Source organism: Lampris incognitus, chromosome 2 (genome assembly GCF_029633865.1).
Source record: "Lampris incognitus isolate fLamInc1 chromosome 2, fLamInc1.hap2, whole genome shotgun sequence".
NCBI lineage: Eukaryota > Metazoa > Chordata > Actinopteri > Lampriformes > Lampridae > Lampris > Lampris incognitus.
In genome coordinates, this window is record NC_079212.1 from 52,505,135 (window position 1) to 52,524,223 (window position 19,089).

At 45.3% G+C, this 19,089-nt stretch overlaps 1 protein-coding gene and 1 long non-coding RNA gene across 2 annotated transcripts; both read left to right on the top strand.

The window, feature by feature from the left end:
- Window positions 1-4,737: 4,737 nt before the first annotated feature.
- Window positions 4,738-8,215, top strand: si:dkey-75a21.2 (uncharacterized protein LOC794385 homolog; the record flags this gene model as incomplete). Its single annotated transcript, XM_056299992.1, has 5 exons — window positions 4,738-4,878; window positions 6,528-6,637; window positions 7,022-7,291; window positions 7,673-7,905; window positions 8,121-8,215. Coding segments are annotated over 5 exons (849 nt in total), but the record flags the coding sequence as incomplete, so codon positions are not given.
- A 1,500-nt stretch (window positions 8,216-9,715) lies between these two features.
- Window positions 9,716-10,623, top strand: LOC130107986 (uncharacterized). The gene is made up of 3 exons (XR_008809845.1): window positions 9,716-9,780; window positions 10,151-10,207; window positions 10,569-10,623. It is a non-coding gene; the product is annotated as an uncharacterized LOC130107986 (long non-coding RNA).
- The last annotated feature ends 8,466 nt before the right edge of the window (window positions 10,624-19,089 follow it).

Below are 19,089 nucleotides of genomic sequence, written 5' to 3' on the forward strand. Positions count from 1 at the left end.
TCTTAATGATCTTTCTTTTTCTCTAGTTTTAAAGTTCAATCTTTTCGCAAACTGAATACTTTTTTGTTTAATTCTCACCTTTAATTTCTCCCACCCCTCTATGATATTTTCCCCAAACTCAGGCTGTGAACATTCAAATGAGATCAATTTAGAGATACAGTCAACATAATCCCTTCTGTTCAGCAGGCTAGCATTAAGGTGCCACACGCCCCCCCCTCCTTTTACCCCCCATTCCCACACGCAGGATGGCATGATCACTAATAAAATTTAAACAGCAGCGCACAGTATCGAAAAGGTCGATCTGTGGTTTCTTGACTAAACAAAAATCTATCCGACTTTGCCGTACAGTGTCCATTTGTGGCTGTACTCTCGAGTACTCTCGTGTTATGGGATTTCTGGTTCTCCATAAATCACAGAAATTATTCTTGGCCATAAACAGATTCAGGGCCGCTCTTGAACAGTCGTGTTTATAGCTACCTTTATCGCTAATGTCAAGCCTGCTCATCTTGACATTGAAATCCCCAACTATGATGTCACAGTCTTTAGCTATAATATTCAATTCTCGAAAGAAAGAAGACATTTCCCCCTCGTGGTTGGGCGCATAAATGTTCAGTAATTTGTAGACAGTGTCTTCAAAAACAAAGCCCACTTTAACCCACCTCCCCCCAATGTCTTTGTCTATTAGAGTGGCATCGGCCTTAATTTGGCTATTCACCATGATGCTTACTCCTCGTGCCCGCTGAGTCCCATGGCTTGAAAAGTAGAATTCAGGCCACCTTTTCTTGCACTGGGTTTCACAGTCAGTGTCCCAGTGGGTTTCTTGAAGACAGATTATTTCTGCATCACACATTTTTACGACTTTAGTGAACTTGTCCATGTCACGTAGTCCATGTACGTTGAATGATGCTATTTTGACCATGGTGAGTGGGAAAGACAGAGAAAAATAATCCCCAAACAAAAAAAACATGATGCACACCCTTTTCAGTCCATTATTATTTACCCCTCTTAGTCTTGCCCTTTCTGCTTGTCCTCCCCCCCCCTTACTAACTCCATCCCATTCCGAAGCCTTAGGGTTCAGCTGTCGTCTCTCACTCCCCTGCCCGTGTAGAGGCCCTCTCTGCCCCGGCTGCCCGCAAGGCAAGGACGCCAGGCTGCCCGAACTGCCCTCCCTCTGGTTGCTGCGGCTCCTGTCCCCTGATGTTGTTACAGCCTGACCCCTCAGCGACCCGTGCGCCAGAGTGGAGTCGCTCATCGGCATCCTCCCCACCCTCTCAGAGGCCGCAGTCACACCGCTGCTTCCTCTTTTCTCCTCCTCCTCCTCTTCCTCCTCGACCTCGCTCTCCTCCTCCATCTCATGGCGTGTAGCTGACTGGGGCTCCTCTGCTTCGCCATCAGTCGCAATGCCATCAGGATGATCTCCTGTCTCCGTCTCCTCTGCCCCCCCCCTCCACTCCCTCACCGGTGTCCCTCTCTGTCTCCTCTTTGGGATCTGCTCCAGGCATGGCTGCGCATTCTCGTGCGTAGTGTCCGATCTCCCCGCACCTGAAGCACTTGAACTCCGGGCACTCCCGTAGGATGTGTCCGGGCTGGAGGCACAGCCTGCAAACTTTAGATTGATTATCGTGCAGCACTCTGAAGTATTCAATCCCTTCCAGCGTCTTAAATTTGGTGCTATAAGGTAAAGAGGAGACATTTTCATTGAAACGGACTTTGAGGAATCTCGTCCCGTCCAAAACGTCCGTCCCGGCCCACTTCCTCCGCTTGATAGGAGACACCGGCTCCACGCCCCACTGCTCCAATTTAGTAACAATTTGACTGTCTGTGACATACAGGGGAAGGTTCAAAAAGGAGACGTTCCTGGTGTCCCTCGTAACTTCTGATGCCACCACTCTGGAGTTTCTAATCTTGAAGCCGTCCAGCAGTCTTGTTTTCCCTTTCGGGTTACTCATCGTGAGCTCCCATCGTTTTTCGCTTTTCGACCTGCAGCCCAATACTCTCCCACACGAGTTGTCAACCGCACGCAGAAGCTCCATCATGGAGATTTTGTCTTCTCCCTCCACGTCCACATTAACCACCAGGTCTTTGTCCATCTCTCTCTCTTCCCCCTCCCTCCCCGTCGCTCCTGCCGTTTCCGCGGCGACCGCCGTCTCTTTCACCAACGCCATTGCTGTGGCCCCTCCACCTCGTCTCTCTTTTCGTTTCTCCGCTCGACTCTCCACCACCACCAATTCTCCTCTCTCCCCTGTTGAGATATGACACCAGCGTATTTGTATGACTATGTGTTACTGTGTACTATTATTTTGTTTACGACTTTGTTTGTGCACAAGTGGGCGGTGTTGCGCTTGCATGCGCGGATTGATTACGTCACTGAGACGCCATTCATTTTCTTCTTCTCCCCAAACTACCGAATAAACGAAGGCTGCATTTTTTCCCTCCAGCAGAAGTTCGGTAGTCAGTACGATTCTTTATAACGGTTTAATAATCCACTTCATCTGCGCGGAGATAGACATAAAGTATTAGTCTAGTCTTCTAACAGGTTATGGGCCCAGATAACGTTGGATTATTTAGTAGTTTGATAAAAGAAGTACACGAAGTGTGATAACCTCGGATGGCGGGATGCGCGCAGGTTAGCACGGAGTAGCAAGTTAGCAAGTGTGAAGCTAGTTAGCATCGAGAGAAGCTATCGGGAAGCTAACGGAACGCTAAGCTAAGCTAACGCTACCTAGGGAGATGGAGCGAAAGAAGAGCAGGTGGCCCACATTCAACGGACAGGCCGATGAGTATGAACTGTGGGAAGAGCGAATGCTCTGTTGCATGCATGGTGTGGGGTTGAAAACCACCATCCTTACCGAGCCCGCGGGACCTTTGACAGCGGAAGAGCAGGCCCTAGACGAGGAGCGGAACGCGGACGCCTACTGCGCATTGGCGCCTTTATTGGACAACACAAGCTTGGGACTGATCTTCAGAGAAACGAAGGACAAAGGTAGAGAGAGTCTACGGGTGTTGCGGGAACATTACATTGGTAAGGGCAGACCCCGGATTGTCACTCTGTATGTAACATTGACTGGGCTAAAGAAAGCTGATAATGAGACGATCACCGAATACATTATCCGAGCTGAACAAATCATTACGGCTCTCAAATGGGCGGGAGAAGCGCCGAGTGAGGGACTAATGATGGCCATGGTGATGAGGGGGTTACCCGAGAGATATAAGCCATTCACTCTAATGGTGACACATGGCGACAGTGAGTTGACATTGGGACAATTTAAGGCCAAATTGAGAAACTTTGAGGCGGCAGAAGATGTAGCTAATGCTACAGCATCGGACGAGACGTCCGAGAGGGTGATGAAGGCCCACGCAGCGCCTAAGAAAAAGCCAGTGAAACGCTGTGAGGGAGAAGAGGATCAAACGGTGTGCTGGCGATGTGGTGACAAAGGCCAGAGGAAATCGGACTGTTCACGCAGCGTGTAGTGCAGCTTCTGCCGGATCAAGGGTCAGACGGACAAAGTGTGCAAGAAGAAGGACCGCGCTGATGGAGCCAGATGTGCACGCGAGCAAGGTGGCGGCGGCGGCGGTGGTCACGGAGCAGGTCGAGGTCAGGGACCGGGGAATGCTGCGAAAGAAGAGGACTACATCTTCAGAGTGCAGGCTGGAGAGACCAGCTCAGCAGGACCATGACGACGGCAACAGTTCAAACCAGGATTGATTGTGGACTGTGGGGCTTCTTCCCACATAGTCAATGATAAGAAGTTCAAGAGCTTTGACAGCTCGTTCGAGCCAGAGAAACACTGCATGGAGCTGGCGGACGGTAAGCGCACCTTTGGTGTGGTGCAGGGCAGGGGAGATGCTACGGTATGTCTGCTCGACAGTGAGGGGCGACGGTGTAGAGTGACACTGCGGAACGCACTATATATTCCATCGTACCCCCAAGAGCTCTTCTCTGTGAAGTCTGCGACAGCACACGGAGCCAGTGTGTTCTTCGAAGAGGGCAGAGGTGCCCTGATGTCACCGGATGGTACCAGGTTTGACATTTTTGTACAGGGGAAAATGTACTATTTGCAAACTGAATGTGTTGTTGAAAAGTGCCATGTGAGCCATGATATAGAAACTTGGCATGAGATAATGGGCGACTGCAACTATGACGATATCATAAAGCTACAGCATATCACTGATGGTATGCATATAAAGGGTAAAGTGTGTAAACCTGACAAAAGAGTGTGCAGTATGCATAGAAGGGAAGTTTACCCAAAACAGGAACAGGAAATCTACAGACAAAGTCAAGACACCACTGGAGTTGGTAAACACGGATTTAGCCGGTCCTGTGGCAAATGAGTCCATTAATGGTTTCAGGTACATGCAATCGTTTACAGATGTGTGCACAGGGGCTGTGTGTGTTTATTTCTTAAAAACAAAGAGTGACACAGTGCAAGCGACCGAGAAATTTCTGGCAGATGTAGCTCCCTATGGGACTAGGGAGTTAGCCAGGGACTAACGTGTCTTATTAGTAGTTTACAGTCGTCACCCTCCCCGGAAGCGCGCCCTCGCGCTTTCTTATTCCCGCGCTCCGAAGAGACTTCTGAGGATCTGCACACTTCCGGATCCCACCGCTGCCACCAATGTAACCGGTTATTTTCTTGCCCGGTACGCGATATTATGAACCCTACATAGCCCTCGCCAAAATCCCGTACCCTGTCCCAAATCTCGCGAACGGACGCCGGATTTCCGCTGCGTTGCTAAGGAAACAATCAACTATCAACTCGGTGCGAAGCAAAGCTAACGTTAGCTACCTTCAATTTTGTAATTTTGTATTTTTCGCAATTTTGGACAGCTGGCTGCTTTTGTAATTTTGGACTGCTGGCTGTCAACAACAGAACGGAGGTAAGTAACGTTAGTTGTCTGAAAATGAACATATATCTAATAAATAGACTTTCTCACATTTAAGAAAGCTGATCAGTAAGTTGTTACCTGTGTATAAAAAGCAATCTCACTATTTACCAGCTAGCTAACTTACTGCACAAGTAGAGTTGACTTTGTGAAGGAAAGTGAGGTTTAACATGCCAAAACGCGCACTCCAGATGAACTTCCCCTCGCTGCACACCCATAAGTCCCTTCCTATCTCTCTCGCCCCCTCTCTCTCTCGACCCGCACGCACGCACGCGCACGCACGCACACATACACACACACACACACTTTCTGTCTGCTCATCCCCTACTTCCTTTTGCTTTACAGAAATGGCAGATATTCTTTGCTGTCAGATTTGCAAGCCCACTCAGATTGCAGAGGAGAAAGCAAAAGAGCTCGAGGTTAGGTGCAAGTATTTTTTTAAGAGTAGTGTAGTGTAATAAGCTGACACTTATTTAAAGATGAACCAACAAAACATTTGAAAATATTCGTTTTGATTGTTTTGCTCACCATGTTACCCCATATTGTGGCAGTCATAATTCACTGTTGTTACCGTATTGATTTGCTACAGTCCAAATCTCATCTTTACACTGCTATCTCGAACCCACTCGCCATTTCATCCAGTCATATCTGTCGATTGGCAAAGCCTTTTACAAATTGATTCGGACTCACCCCAGGATTAGGATGTCTTCTTCATTTCTGTCACGGTTTCAAGGTGACTTCAAAGTGACTGTTTATCAGCATTCCCCCTCCCAAAAATCTGAATTGTGTTCAGAAGTCAACTCATTTCACCCAGGAGGCACTTAGAATTAAAACTCCCACCTTGCAAGAGGCAGAATCACAATTCGGATTTTTGGGAGGGGAAATGCTGATAAACAGTCGCTGGAGTCAATAATAAACTGCGGATTACCTTGAATCCGTGACGGAAATGAAGAAGACATTTGTCCTGTGGCTAGTCAATACAGTAAAGACAGTGAATTATGACTGCCACAATATGGGGTTATTCACCATGTATTGACTTTATCATATGGGTGACAGAAAGTGTTGCCACCTGGATATTCCCACATCATTTGTGAGGTAGGAGAGGAGGAGAGAGTGAGGCTGAAGGTCAGGATTTGTAAATTAGAGGATGTGGAGGACTGGTTTTCTGCCTTTGAGAGTTCGTCAACCATCACGTGGAGGAAGGCCAGAACTTACCCTGAGTCAGGGAAATATAACACATACAAAGTAAGTGTAGAATGGAAGGGTAGCAATCTTGAGTTTCTGCATTGTTTGACAGTTTGAGGGCAGTTTGAGGGCACAGTTTGAGGGCAAAGTTTGAGGGCATTCAAAGACAGTCTTCCTTTTCCAATACTGACTTGCTAGTATAGTATTGGACTTGTGGACTTGGGCGTAGGTTTGATATGGTCACAAAGGAGGAGGAGGAGGAGGGGAGAGGGGGATCAAGGGAGAGGATGGGTGTTGTTTCCCTTGCCTCCCCCCATTCCCTCCCCTCCATAGCAAAACGTATGGAACCAAACCTAGGCCCAAGTCCACAAGTCTATACTAAGTCAGTATTGGAAAAGGCCAAGTGTGTCTCAAACAATAGAGAATTACAAGCAGAATGATAATTGATTATTTTACAGGTTGATTACAGATGTCAACACAAGACACACTGCTCCGGGCCCAAGGACACACGCTGTCCTGCCACCATGACTGTGGTCCTGAAAAGGAGTACAGAGGACAGGAGGTCAAGGTAAATTTTGTTTGTGTTTGTGTGTGTGTGTGTTCTGTATGTGGGTGCATGTGGGTGTCATGTGTCTCTGTGTCTCTCTCTACGTGCCTGTGTCTGTGCATTTATGTCTGACTGTCTGTGTTTCTGTCCCTCTCTCTCTGTATGTGTGTGTGTGAGTTTGTGTGTGTGTCTATAATGTTCTCACTCACTAGTAGATATTAAACGGCAATATGTAGGTTATCCCTTGAAAAAAAGTTATTTGATTGTTTATGGACCACTATAATGTAATGTCTAGTCAAAAAGTCCAAATATAATCAGGATAGTAGTAAGTAAAAACTGCAGACCAAAACATTTGGATACAGTATGCATACGTCTTACACTGTACTTCTCTCCTGCCTACTCAAGATCAACAGATCGTCATTTGGGGGAAGGGTACCTGCTTCAGGTGAAATGGAACAACAACCACAACCACCTTCTTATTAGTGCGGATGCTCTAAGGAAGAGAGATGTTTCCAAAGAGACAGTGGAGCGTTTGAGTGACCTTTTCCAACAAGGCCACTCCCCCTCATCTGCCCTTGACACAATAAAATATGACCTGCAGGAGGAGAAAGGTGACGACTATTTTCTGGTGGCTGCAGATCGGTCAATTGTTCCTGACCCTGGGTTTTGCTACAGGTAAGAGACCATGTTTAGAGACCATGTGAAGTTGCTTTCAGGACGATGCAATTTGCAGGTCACTGTCCACTGTCACCAAAACCCGGCCGGAGCTTCCAGCTGGCAGATTTGTACTATGGGAGCAGTCACCTGCATGTGGGCACCAATCAAAGGGTCGCCCCACAAAAATATTTTTTGGAGGTTTTAGCGCAGGATGCTGGGGTGGAGAGCCCTCCAGAGCTGGCCAAGTGTATGGAGGAAAGAGAAGATTGAAAAAAACGTTAGCAAACTTGTCTGAGGACGACCTAATGAATGAATTCAATCGGAAGAAAATATCAAAACGATCAAAAGCAAACAAACTGATTGACCATTTTCAACGGATGTCTTTGTTTTTCGTCACAGGCTGTACTACAAAATCTTCGCAAAGGCCTATGGAGTTCCCTCAGGCGAAGGGATGGCTGTGGATCTTCAAAAAAGATTAGACGCCATCAACCAGGAGCACGGTGGCAGATGTGCTCAGATGGAGGTAAAGGATGGACAGCTCATAGTGGCCATTTGTACACCCGTTATGCAGCGTGTCCATGCAGCAGTCCAGCAGAGCGGAGAGCTAGTCTTTGTCGATTCCTCAGGGAATTGTGACCGGGAGAACCATCGCATTTTCTTGCTGATGACACACTGTGCTGCAGGGGGGGTCCCTTTAGGTGTTCTCATCACAACATCTGAAAATACACCAACGCTGCAGGCTGGATTCACTCTACTCAAAGGTCTTCTGCCACCAGACGGCTTCTTTGGACGTGACATGGAGGGCCCCCAGACCATCATGACGGACGACTGTGATGCCCTCCGCCAGTCCCTCCATGCGACCTTCCCGACATCCAGGCTGCTGCTCTGTACATTCCACCTGCTGCAGGCAATGTGGCGTTGGCTTTGGGACAGCCACAATAAGATTGTCAAAGAGGACCGACCCCAGCTGTTGACCGAGTTCAGGCGCCTGGTGTATGTGAGCACGGAGGGGGAGCTGTCTGCTGCATATGCTGAGTTGAACAATGGGATTCTCGCTAAAAAATACCCAAACTTCCTCAAGCATGTGGCAAAGGTATGTGATTTTAGAAAATAACAATACAATTAGGGATCCCACCGATATATTAATTTGGCCAGTATCGATATCAGCCGACATTTACTAAAAATACTGGTATCGTTTTTTTAGCTACTTCTCTTTAGTTGCCGATGCTGTCAACCGATACCAGCAATTGATTCATGATGGAAAAAGAAATCCATGATGAAGCACATTATTGGTTACCAAGGCTTGACCATTCACTTTTTTTAGTGTCTCTGTTAATTGGAAGCAGATTTCCAAGAGAATAGATATCGGCGTTGGTCTTGTCAGATATTTATCTTCAGGCATCGCTATTGGCAGGGAAAAAGTGGTATCGTGGCATCCCTAAATACAATATTTATTCAATTGGTTGCACTTTAAAGTATTTTTTATCAGTGTCACAAATTATGTATGCTACTCATGTTTATAAGTGTGGTCTGTAAGCTTATTGTTACTTTCTAGGTGTATGGGAGACGCGAGGAGTGGGCCCTGTGCTTGCGCACACATCTAGTTACTCGTGGGAACAACACGAATAATTATGTCGAGAGTGCCATGAAGGTTATCAAAGACAATGTGCTGCACAGGCTTAAGGCCTACAATCTTTCCCAACTGGTTGACTTTATGGTGACCCGGTTCGAGGACTATTACATCAGGCGCCTCACTGATTTTGCCAACAACAGGGTGGTCAGGCGGCAACCAAGGCCATCTACCTCAGATGTGGACTGCCAGAGAATCACACGGGTAAGGCACATTGCATACTTGCAGGACAGTTTGTAGCATTCTTACCCTTATTCTGTCTGCAGGTCACAGTTAACTATAGCTTGCCGAACGGGGTCTGTCTCGGAAGTACTGTCGGCAGCCCATATATGGGCAGCGCACAGCACAGGTGCACTGTCACACTAAAATGTGAACGCTGGAGCTGCGACACTCGTCTAACCAATGCAATCACAAGCAACAAACCCGTTGGGAAAATAAACAATTTCTTACTCACCCAAAATAAACACATCCATAGAGATAGGAAGGTCTACTTTATAAGATTCAATCAAAAATGAAGGGGGGAGATAGAGGGGATTACACGCGGGACATGCACTGAGCTGGAATCAAATCTGGGCCGCCGCAACGCTCTTGTTTTGTGGAGCTATGTGTGTTCCCATGTAATTTGGTGCACCCTTATTAATTGTTTCTTTTACTTTACAAAAATAGGAGGACGACACCAACTTCACTGTCCCCAGTGGATCAGGTACCACCTGGTACCATGTGAACACATCACTGAGTGTGTGTACGTGTGCTGTTGGGGTGACCGGTGCAAACTGCAAACACCAAAATGCAGTTGTTTGTACATTCAATGTCAACGAGGCAATACCGGCAACCAGTACACCTCAACTGCGGAGAATGTTCCACGAGATTGCCTCTGGTGAGATTCCATGTTTTTGATGTCTGGTTTGCATACGTCATGGTACAAGATATGAAAGTATGTTCACATCAGGGTCAATGAAAATCGAATTGCATGTCAAAAGTGGCTTCAATGAATCAAATTAACCATTCACTATTGACTTATTTCAGATTTCAGTTAGATTTAACATCAACTTCTTTCTTATGAACCGATACGTCAACAATTGTCATTCCTGCTTGCCAAACTTTCAATTTCGTGATACTGAATGTCGTTTTGAGATTGAAGTGAACATTTTGGTAATGACAACCCTAACCCTTATTCCCAAAGTGTTAATGTGTTTTTTGTGGCAGTAGATGTATTGTACTCTGAAACAAATTTATTTGCCACACAGGCAGACCCACTCCAGAGCACTGGTTTGAAAGTCTGGCCTTTCAAACGCCTGTGATGGGTGAGTACAAACATTGTAAAAGGGGAACACAAGCCAATCCAATGGACCTCTCTCAAAAGAGCCTAATCGCTGACTCCAGATGAGGGGAGACAACCTGTCAGTCTACCTAAACAACACACTGACAGCTTGCCTCATGATCTGGGGTCAGACCTTGTGGGTCGTCCATTAATTGATAAAACATGGTTTGATTGTTACCACTAGAGGCCACCAGAGGGGAGAAGGGAACTGGGGAGGATAACGTGATCTTCTACAAAATCGCGGGGGAAAACATATAAAAATGTTTGATAACTTGATTGATAAAGTTTTGTTTAGAACTTTAGAAAAAAGTTCATTTAATAATTTAATCTAATTCCCCCACTAGAAGAACACCTTGGAGATGGAGATTCTGCTGGGACTGCTCCGACCCTCTCAGGTGAGATCAGGAGGTAACATAGTGATTGGGAGAGTGGGAGACATTATATAGATAGGCCAGGCATGGGCACTTGCACGAGTGCCATAGCCTGAAGCATTGATTCTCAAGTGGGGGTACGCGTACCCCTTGGGGTAGTAGAGTCTTAGTCTAATGTCACGCACCTGCAAGCAGTGCGCAGCGCAGCAGCAGTAACGGGAGGTGCTTGTGTCTTACAGCCAAGACAAAGGCGCAGCTGGGCTAAAAGAAAAACAGCCCATAAGGCTGTCACTCAGGACAAGCTACCTACATGAAAGACAGACACGTGTGTCTCCAGGCTGTTTCAATAAAGGCTGTCCAGTGAATGTTGCAGATGAAAAAGTTTGCATTTGCATCAAAGGGCAGTAACCGTGTCTTTTACACTTTAGGGACATATATTTGAGATTGGTCCCATTCAAAAAAGTGTAAAATTATTCGCAATTCTTAACTGTGCTGGATGACAATTCACTCCGGGCATTATCCCTTACATAATATCTACATTTTGCCACTTCCTGACAGGCGAACCACCCTCACATCAAGATGAGGCATCTGATGCTACCTATGAAGCTACTAGCAGCTCAGTAGCTGGAACAAGTAAGGTCACAACTAATCCTCAGATCCTATCGCTACCCTTGACTGATACTCAGCATCAAATTAATTACCATTTAATCTATCTAGGCACATCAGACACAGAGGACCTGAAGAGGCAGCTGGATGACTTTGTTGGAGACCTGAAAAGGAAGTTGGAGGAGGATGAGAGCTACAGCGCACCTGTTAAGGCTTTTCTGTCCACTTTCTCAAAGCTCACACAGACTCAGCCATCCAGTCTGCTTTGTTCTCCATAGGGAAAGCACCACAAGCCCAACCGATGGGACGGAAGAGACCAAGGGGTTTCCTCCAAACAACCACCACAATAGGTGTCCAACCTACAGCGGTGAGACGAAGAAAGACCCCTTTGGGTGGGAGGAGAAGCCTTGGAGCCGGCCGGCCCCCAAAAAGCTCTAAGAAGGAGCACGGCTACCACAAGAAGGGAAGAGCAAAGCCCGCACCTCACAATCTTTCCTTCTGTGTCCAAGAAAACAGTGCCTTAGGGAAGACACACTGAGGGCCATATGCATGCACATGATAGAGTGATATACTGTACATCCAGTCTCCTTTATAAATGCACTAGCAACCTAATGATTTTTTTCTCTCTTTTTAGAGAAATATTGTAATTGAGCACAATTTGCTGGTAGATTGTTCACTTATGTTCATGTTTTAGCTTAATATCCCATTAGAAGTATCCAACTATTTTAGTACTATTTCCCATAAGGAATACCCAACTACTGTAGATGCCTCATAGAGGTTAGAGCCTATGACAGACTCACACCCATAACACGAGCATGTTGTCAATAGATTTTTTTTTAGCAGTTAAAAAGGACAAGTGATACTTGGTAAAGTGCTTGCTTTTGTTTCTAATATGAATAATAGTAATAACTACCGTATTTTCAGGTGTATAAGTCGCACCGGTGTATAAGGCCAAAATATTTTCATATATAAGTCGCACCTGTGTATAAGTCGCAGGGCCTGGCAAACTATGTAAAAAGGTGCGACTTATACACCGAAAAATATGGTAACTATATTGATTCAGCAATAGCACTTTCCAGTGACCAATGACGTACAAATGGACCTCCATGAACTGATTTGTGTCAGGTACCTGGGTGTTGAAGGTTAAAAAAAAGCTATAGCTTTCCACATATTGGCTCAGCTCAGCTCAGCCCTGTTCTTAGCTTTGTGCAGAAGCTCCTCTACTCCCTAAAAGGAAATGGGCTCCATTGCTTGGGCGCAGGTCCTATAGCTCAAAACTATGGTTTCTTGAGGAACCCCAGGGACTCCTTGCCATTAGAATGGCAATCTAGGTTGGTGACGGTGTTATTTGAATTCATCTATTTGAAAAAGAGCTTGAGAACAAAAACGGTTGTTGGGCCTTGAGCCCCTATTGGCGGAGGTCCAGTCCCATCGTAAGGAGTCATGTTAAGACATAAGGGGCTGGCTTATCTGTCTGGCCAGACAGATTCCCTGTTCCATCAGGGAACAAAGTGTTAAGTTGCGAGATCCCAGCAGACTAGTCGCACATGATAGTGTGATATACTGTACATCCAATCTCCTTTATAAATGCAGTAGCAACCTAATGATTTTTTTCTCTCTCCTTTTAGAATTGTAATAATACAGTCAAAATTGTAATAAATTTCATGAAATCCATGGCGTGTCTTCTTTAAAGGGGAATTTCAATTTTTAAGACCCTGGACCCTATTTTTAGATCTGCTTTTATCTAAATGAATGGTGGTATTTTCAATTATTGCAGTCGCTCCTGTCGAGAGTGAGGGGTCGCCAAAGTTAGTAAATTTCTCCCCCTAGTGGCAAAATAATAATTAAAATGGCAGTCTTATGTGCTCTCCTCTGTTCATGATCCTCATTGCTCATTGAAACTTGAGTAGTTTCGATGTCTGATACTTCATTACTTTTACCCAAGTAGCCTATAGCTTTTCAGCAGGCCTTCTTTATACAACACTGTGCACTATACACTATAGGCCTAGGCTAATAGTAGAAAATGTAAACTTTCTGGTAAATGAAGTGAAAGACATGACTAGGATGTTTGTCTTATGATTTAAGTGTTTGCCCTGAAAACGAAATTAAGCAGGAAGTCTAGATTATTTTTGGTTTTGATTAAAAATAATCAAAATATTAAGTTACATAACTTATGAATCGTCTAAAAAGTGAACCATGGGGTTGAAATTATGATTGTGAGGGAAAGAATAGCCTTAAGTTGACTAACCTAACAATTTTAGGTTACAAGGTCTGCCTCTGCTCCTTGGATACGTTATTGGTATTATATTAATGTTGATTGTGGATAACTTAGACAGGTTAAATTGTGGGTGTACAGCGTTTCCCTAATGAGCGCTAACCCCATAACAACATATTTTCGCGTTGCTACGGTGGCGCACACGTGACAAAGCCAGAAACGGGATTTTGGCGAGGCCTATGTAGGGTTCATAATATCGCGCCCGGTACGGGATTCGATACGGGATGTACTGCACCACAAGGCGACATCACTAACCGCTCGCCTAAAAGGTCAGATCCGTTAACTAGGGACTAATGTATCTTATTAGTAGTTTACATTAACAATAATAATGTTGAACAAAAGTAAAGCACTTTTGCCAGGGGGTAAATTTACAGCAAGCCTAGTCAACTGGCGGCCCGCGGGCCAAATCCGTCCCGAGGATTATTTTTTTCCGGCCCTTTGATCATTTTTTATTAGAACATTAGAAATTATAATGCAATTTCCCCTCGAAGAAAAATCTGTTTTTGGGCAAGAATCAGCTCCCATTCAAGAGGGAGCCTGCTGTGTCCCGCCCCTAACTGCTCCCGACGCTCCCGACGTGCGCGCCACCAGCTGCCAACCTAGCGAGCGTGCCGCGCTAACCTGCTTGCTGCTGCTAACCAGCAAACAAAATAACCTCGAATTGTCGCTGTCCACATTGAAAAAGAGGAAAGTTGACACTGAAAATCGCCAGTTTGACAATGAATGGACTGAGAAATGTTATGTTTACTAATATTGGAACAAAGCCGATATGTTTGCTGTGTAACGAGTCTATCGCTGTCTTCAACCCAAATTTTCCACCACTTGAATGGACTTAATCTGCAATTGCAAGGTCAGGACCAAACTGTTAGCAATAGTGGACAATCTGAATGGATTTGAAAGCAAACTGGAGTTATTTTCTACTGTCCTGACCCCCACGAAAATGCTGAACTTTCCAACACTGTGTGATTTGCTCGACAACTCGTCATCAGCACAGATTACCCCAGTGATGACAGCATTCGTTGACCAACTAATTGCGAATTTTACTGTGAGGTTTGATCATGTAGCGAATTCGGGGGGGGGGGGGCAACCACAGGAATTGCCGCAGCCGGGACGCGAACTCCTATTTTTCGCACCGCGGGAGTCATCGCTAACCGCTCGAGTAAAGGGTTCGACCCGTTAGCCAAGGGCTACCGAGCCTATTCATCCGTGATCGTTACATTGACCCTTCCTTCGTGATTCGAGTTCGCCCATCTCTTAGGAGCGACTGACCCATGTTCAACTGCTGTTCACATGGAACCCTTCTCCACTTCGGCCTTCAAAGTTCTCGTTTGAATATTTGCTACTACCACCAAGATCTGCACCCGCGGCGGCCCGCGCCTTAGGCTTCCGCGGCGGCCCTCCTACTCGTCGCGGCCTAGCCCTCGAGGCTCCTGCTGCCGGCGACGGCCGGGCATGGGCCCGACGCTCCAGCGCCATCCATTTTCAGGGCGAATTCGGCTGCCCCCCGAATTCGCTACATTAGTGTCAGAAGTGGGATGGTGAGACCGTAAGGCCATCGGAAGCGTATGCGCGCAGAAGCGTGAAGGAGTTGATATGCTTAAGCGCGGGCACGCGCTTCCCGAAGGAGGGGGGTAGTGCAACGATCACGGATGAATAGGCTCGGTAGCCCTTGGCTAACGGGCCGGACCCTTTAGTCGACTGGTTAACGTTGTCGCCCACGGTGTTATGTAAGTGATAAGAGGTGAGGTAGCAGAGGTGAGTGAGATGGCATGACTCACTGATATAAGACAAACAGCACTTGTAGATGTTTATGGCTGAGACCATTTCTTTTGAACTTTAATTACTTGTTATGAAATTTGAGTGATAAGTGTTGAGTAGTAGCACATCGGTGAAAAGGTGAGAGATGATCATAATATTTTAATAGCTAATTCAATGTTTTTTCCATCTGCCAATGTAATGTAATTTGTTTTGAATATTGGGGCCTTTTGGTCATCAGTATTGGTGATGGTGAGAAGTGATTCATTAGATAAACGTAGCCTAGATAAATGGATAAATGCATGAAATGACTGCCCTATTTTGTATGTTACATAAACACATTGTTAATAAACACTTTTGATACACAGCATTAAGGGTATTTACTGTTGTTTTTCATGTTCACATGTAAGTGGTAAGATCTGATAATTGCTCTGAAAAAAGTTTGGCCCCCTTACCATTTACATTTGAATAAGTTGGCCCTCATAAGAAAGTAGTTGACTAGCCCTGATTTACAGTGTACATTAAACGAAAAATGTTATAATGTAAGCAAGCATTATATGTTTTGACTGCTTTTCTGATTGTGCTTCTGGAAATGGTAGCAATGTATTTCTCAATTTCTATAATAAAAGCAGGAAAGAATGGTCTATTATTTAAAAATTTACTTTCATGGATGTGAAATTTAGCAAAAAACAAAAACAAAAAACCTACTTCTACTACTACTACTACTACTACTACTACTAATACTTTCGGCTGCTCCCGTTAGGGGGCGCCACAGCGGATCATCCGTTTCCATCTCTTCCTGTCCTCTGCATCTTCCTCTGTCACACCAGCCCTCACCACATCCATAAACCTCCTCTTTGGCCTTCCTATTCTCCTTTTCCCTGGCAGCTCCATATTCAGCATCCTTCTCCCAGTATACCCAGCATCTCTCCTCCACACATGTCCAAACCATCTCAATCTTGTCTCTCTTGCTTTGTCTCCAAACCGTCCAACCTGAGCTGTCCCTCTAATATACTCGTTCGTAATCCTGTCCTTCTTCATCACTCCCAATGAAAATCTTATGATCTTCATCTCTGCCACCTCCAGCTCCACCTCCTGTCTTTTCATCAGTGCCACTGTCTCCAAACCATACAACATAGCTGGTCTCACAACCATCTTGTAAACCTTCCCTTTTACTCTTGCTGGTACCCTTCTGTTACAAATCACTCCTGACACTCTTCTCCACCCACTCCACCCTGCCTGCACTCTCTTTTCCACCTCTCTTCTGCACTCCCCGTTACTTTGGACAGTTGACCCCAAGTATTTAAACTCATACGCCTTTGTCACCTCTACTCCTTGCATCCTGACCATTCCACTGTCCTCCTTCTCATTCACGCATAGGTATTCCGTCTTGCTCCAACTGACTTTCATTCCTCTTCTCTCCAGTGCATACCTCCACCTCTCCAGGCTCTCCTCGAGGAGAGCCTGGAGAGGTGCAGCAAATTTAGCCAAAATAAAAATAAATGAATGAATGAATAAATAAATAAATAACAATATTTATTAAGTGAAACGTTTAAGTCATACACTTCCTTGCTGTTGGCTGAGGGTGCAGATTCGTCAGTGAAAACGAAGACGCAAATTTATTTCACCACCGCGGATGTGTTCTTCGCCCCTTCGCTCGCATAGAATGGAAGTGAATGGGGGCTTATATTCGTCAATGTTAATTTCACTCATGTTTCACCGTAGCCTATAGGAAGAGAAGCCTGTAAATCTATTACTGAAGTCATTGTATTGAGCCATACTGAATAAATGCCTTGATGCATGCTCAATAATGCAGGTAAGCAAATCAAAGAAGGTTGAATCAGTTCGTCTGAACACAACGTTTACTGTCCAGATGAACTTATTCAACCTTATTAGTTCATCTGGACACAACAACGTTTACTGACATTAAACATTGTTGTGTCCACAAAGGGGCGCCGGAATGGGAAGGGGCAGGGGGCCATTGCCTCCCCCCACACTTACCCTCTTTCCAAATTTTTTTAAAGTCAGGAATCCCTGTATCCCCGCCAATGCCCCTATGTTGCAACATTTACGGTAAAAAGGCGTTTCAATCATTCCCGTCCACTAAGAAATTAGTTCAAATAAAGCACGCGGACATAATTCAAACATTGTTCCGTCCAGATGAACTGATTCAACCTTATGTTGTTGCGTCCAGATGAACTGGTTCAACCTTATTTGATAAACTGAATCTACTCGGCTGCTCCCGTTAGGGGGCGCCACAGCGGACCGTCCGTTTCCATCTCTTCCTGTCCTCTGCATCTTCCTCTGTCACACCAGCCACCTGCATGTCCTCCCTCACCACATCTATAAACCTCCACTTTGGCCTTCCTCTTCTCCTCTTCCCTGGCAGCTCCATATTCAGCATCCTTCTCCCAATATACCCAGCATCTCTCCTCCACACATGTCCAAACCATCTCAATCTTGTCTCTCTTGCTTTGTCGCTAATATACTCGTTCCTAATCATGTCCTTCTTCGTCACTCCCAGTGAAAATCTTAGCATTTTCTGTTAATAACCTTTAAGTGAGTTATATTATTCTTTTGATAAGTGCTTTTTTTGTGCTCATGCATATATACTTTTTATGATAGCGTATTATTTCTTAAAATGCGATTTTATTTTGAAGTTCGATTATGCTGCCTGATGCTCATGCGCAGTGGTTGTTGTTTTTAAGCATAAGAAAATGTAACCCACTCTTGGGATGCCCAATGCTTTAGTTTCGGGAGGAGCTAAGGGCAGAGTATAATAACCACACACACACAAATTAATCTGAACTGCACCTTTAGTGTGCTGGAAAATACAAATACAATTTACAATTACAATGAAAATAATAAACTGGGCCCTTAAAATAAAGAAATTGCCCTGAAGTGTGATTTTCTACACTTCAATGAGTCAAAGACTAGTGTAGCACACTTGATAAGAATGAAACTTACAAGGGCTGGTGTTTTTGTTGTTTTACTCCATCTGTCAAATAGACATTACAGAGGACACGTTTTCAGAGCATGGCTAACTATACGAACGGCAACACTCATCTGACGATTCTACCCGAATGCCCCAGAGTGCACCGCGAGAGCCAGCACTACGTCACACAGGCTAGAAGCAATTAACCTGCAGTGCCCTCCTGTGGCGAGAACCGGCTATCACAACAACACAGCAGACAATTCTCCTCTTTACTAGTAGTGAGTGGTCAATGAAGGTAAGTATATGAAATAGAAGGTAAGTATATAAAATAAAAAATAGATGGGGGGCTACTAAATCCCAAGTACCCCACACTAGTCAGAGTTAATTGTCAGAGTTAATTGTCAGAGTGCACTCTGGTTTTGTTCAAAGGACACCAGTCTGGGGGACTGGCACAACTTGCCACACTGGATGGTAAGTAGAGTTGTCCTGCAGAGGTTCAGATCCACTTCTTACTGCTACTCTGGTGGCTCGCCATCTATCAGCTCTCAAATGACTTCTCAGGATACCGATCATAACAAAAAAACCTGACCTGTACATATAACACAGGTTCAGTTTCTTAAACGTATCTTATCTATGCTGTACAACATTCAACAATCCACATTCAAAATAATACCGAGTGTATTACATTGGTGAAATAATATTGCAACGTGCATGGATAAGAAGACACGCTGGCCCCTAGCTAACGGGTCTGACCCTTTAGTCGAGCGGTTAGTGATGTCGCCTTGTGGTGCAGTCCACCCCGTATCGAATCCCGCACCGGGCAAGAAAATAACCGCTTACATTGGTGTCAGAAGTGGGATGGTGAGACCGTGAGGTCATCGGAAACGTGTACGCCCAGAGGCGTGAAGGAGCTGATATGCTTA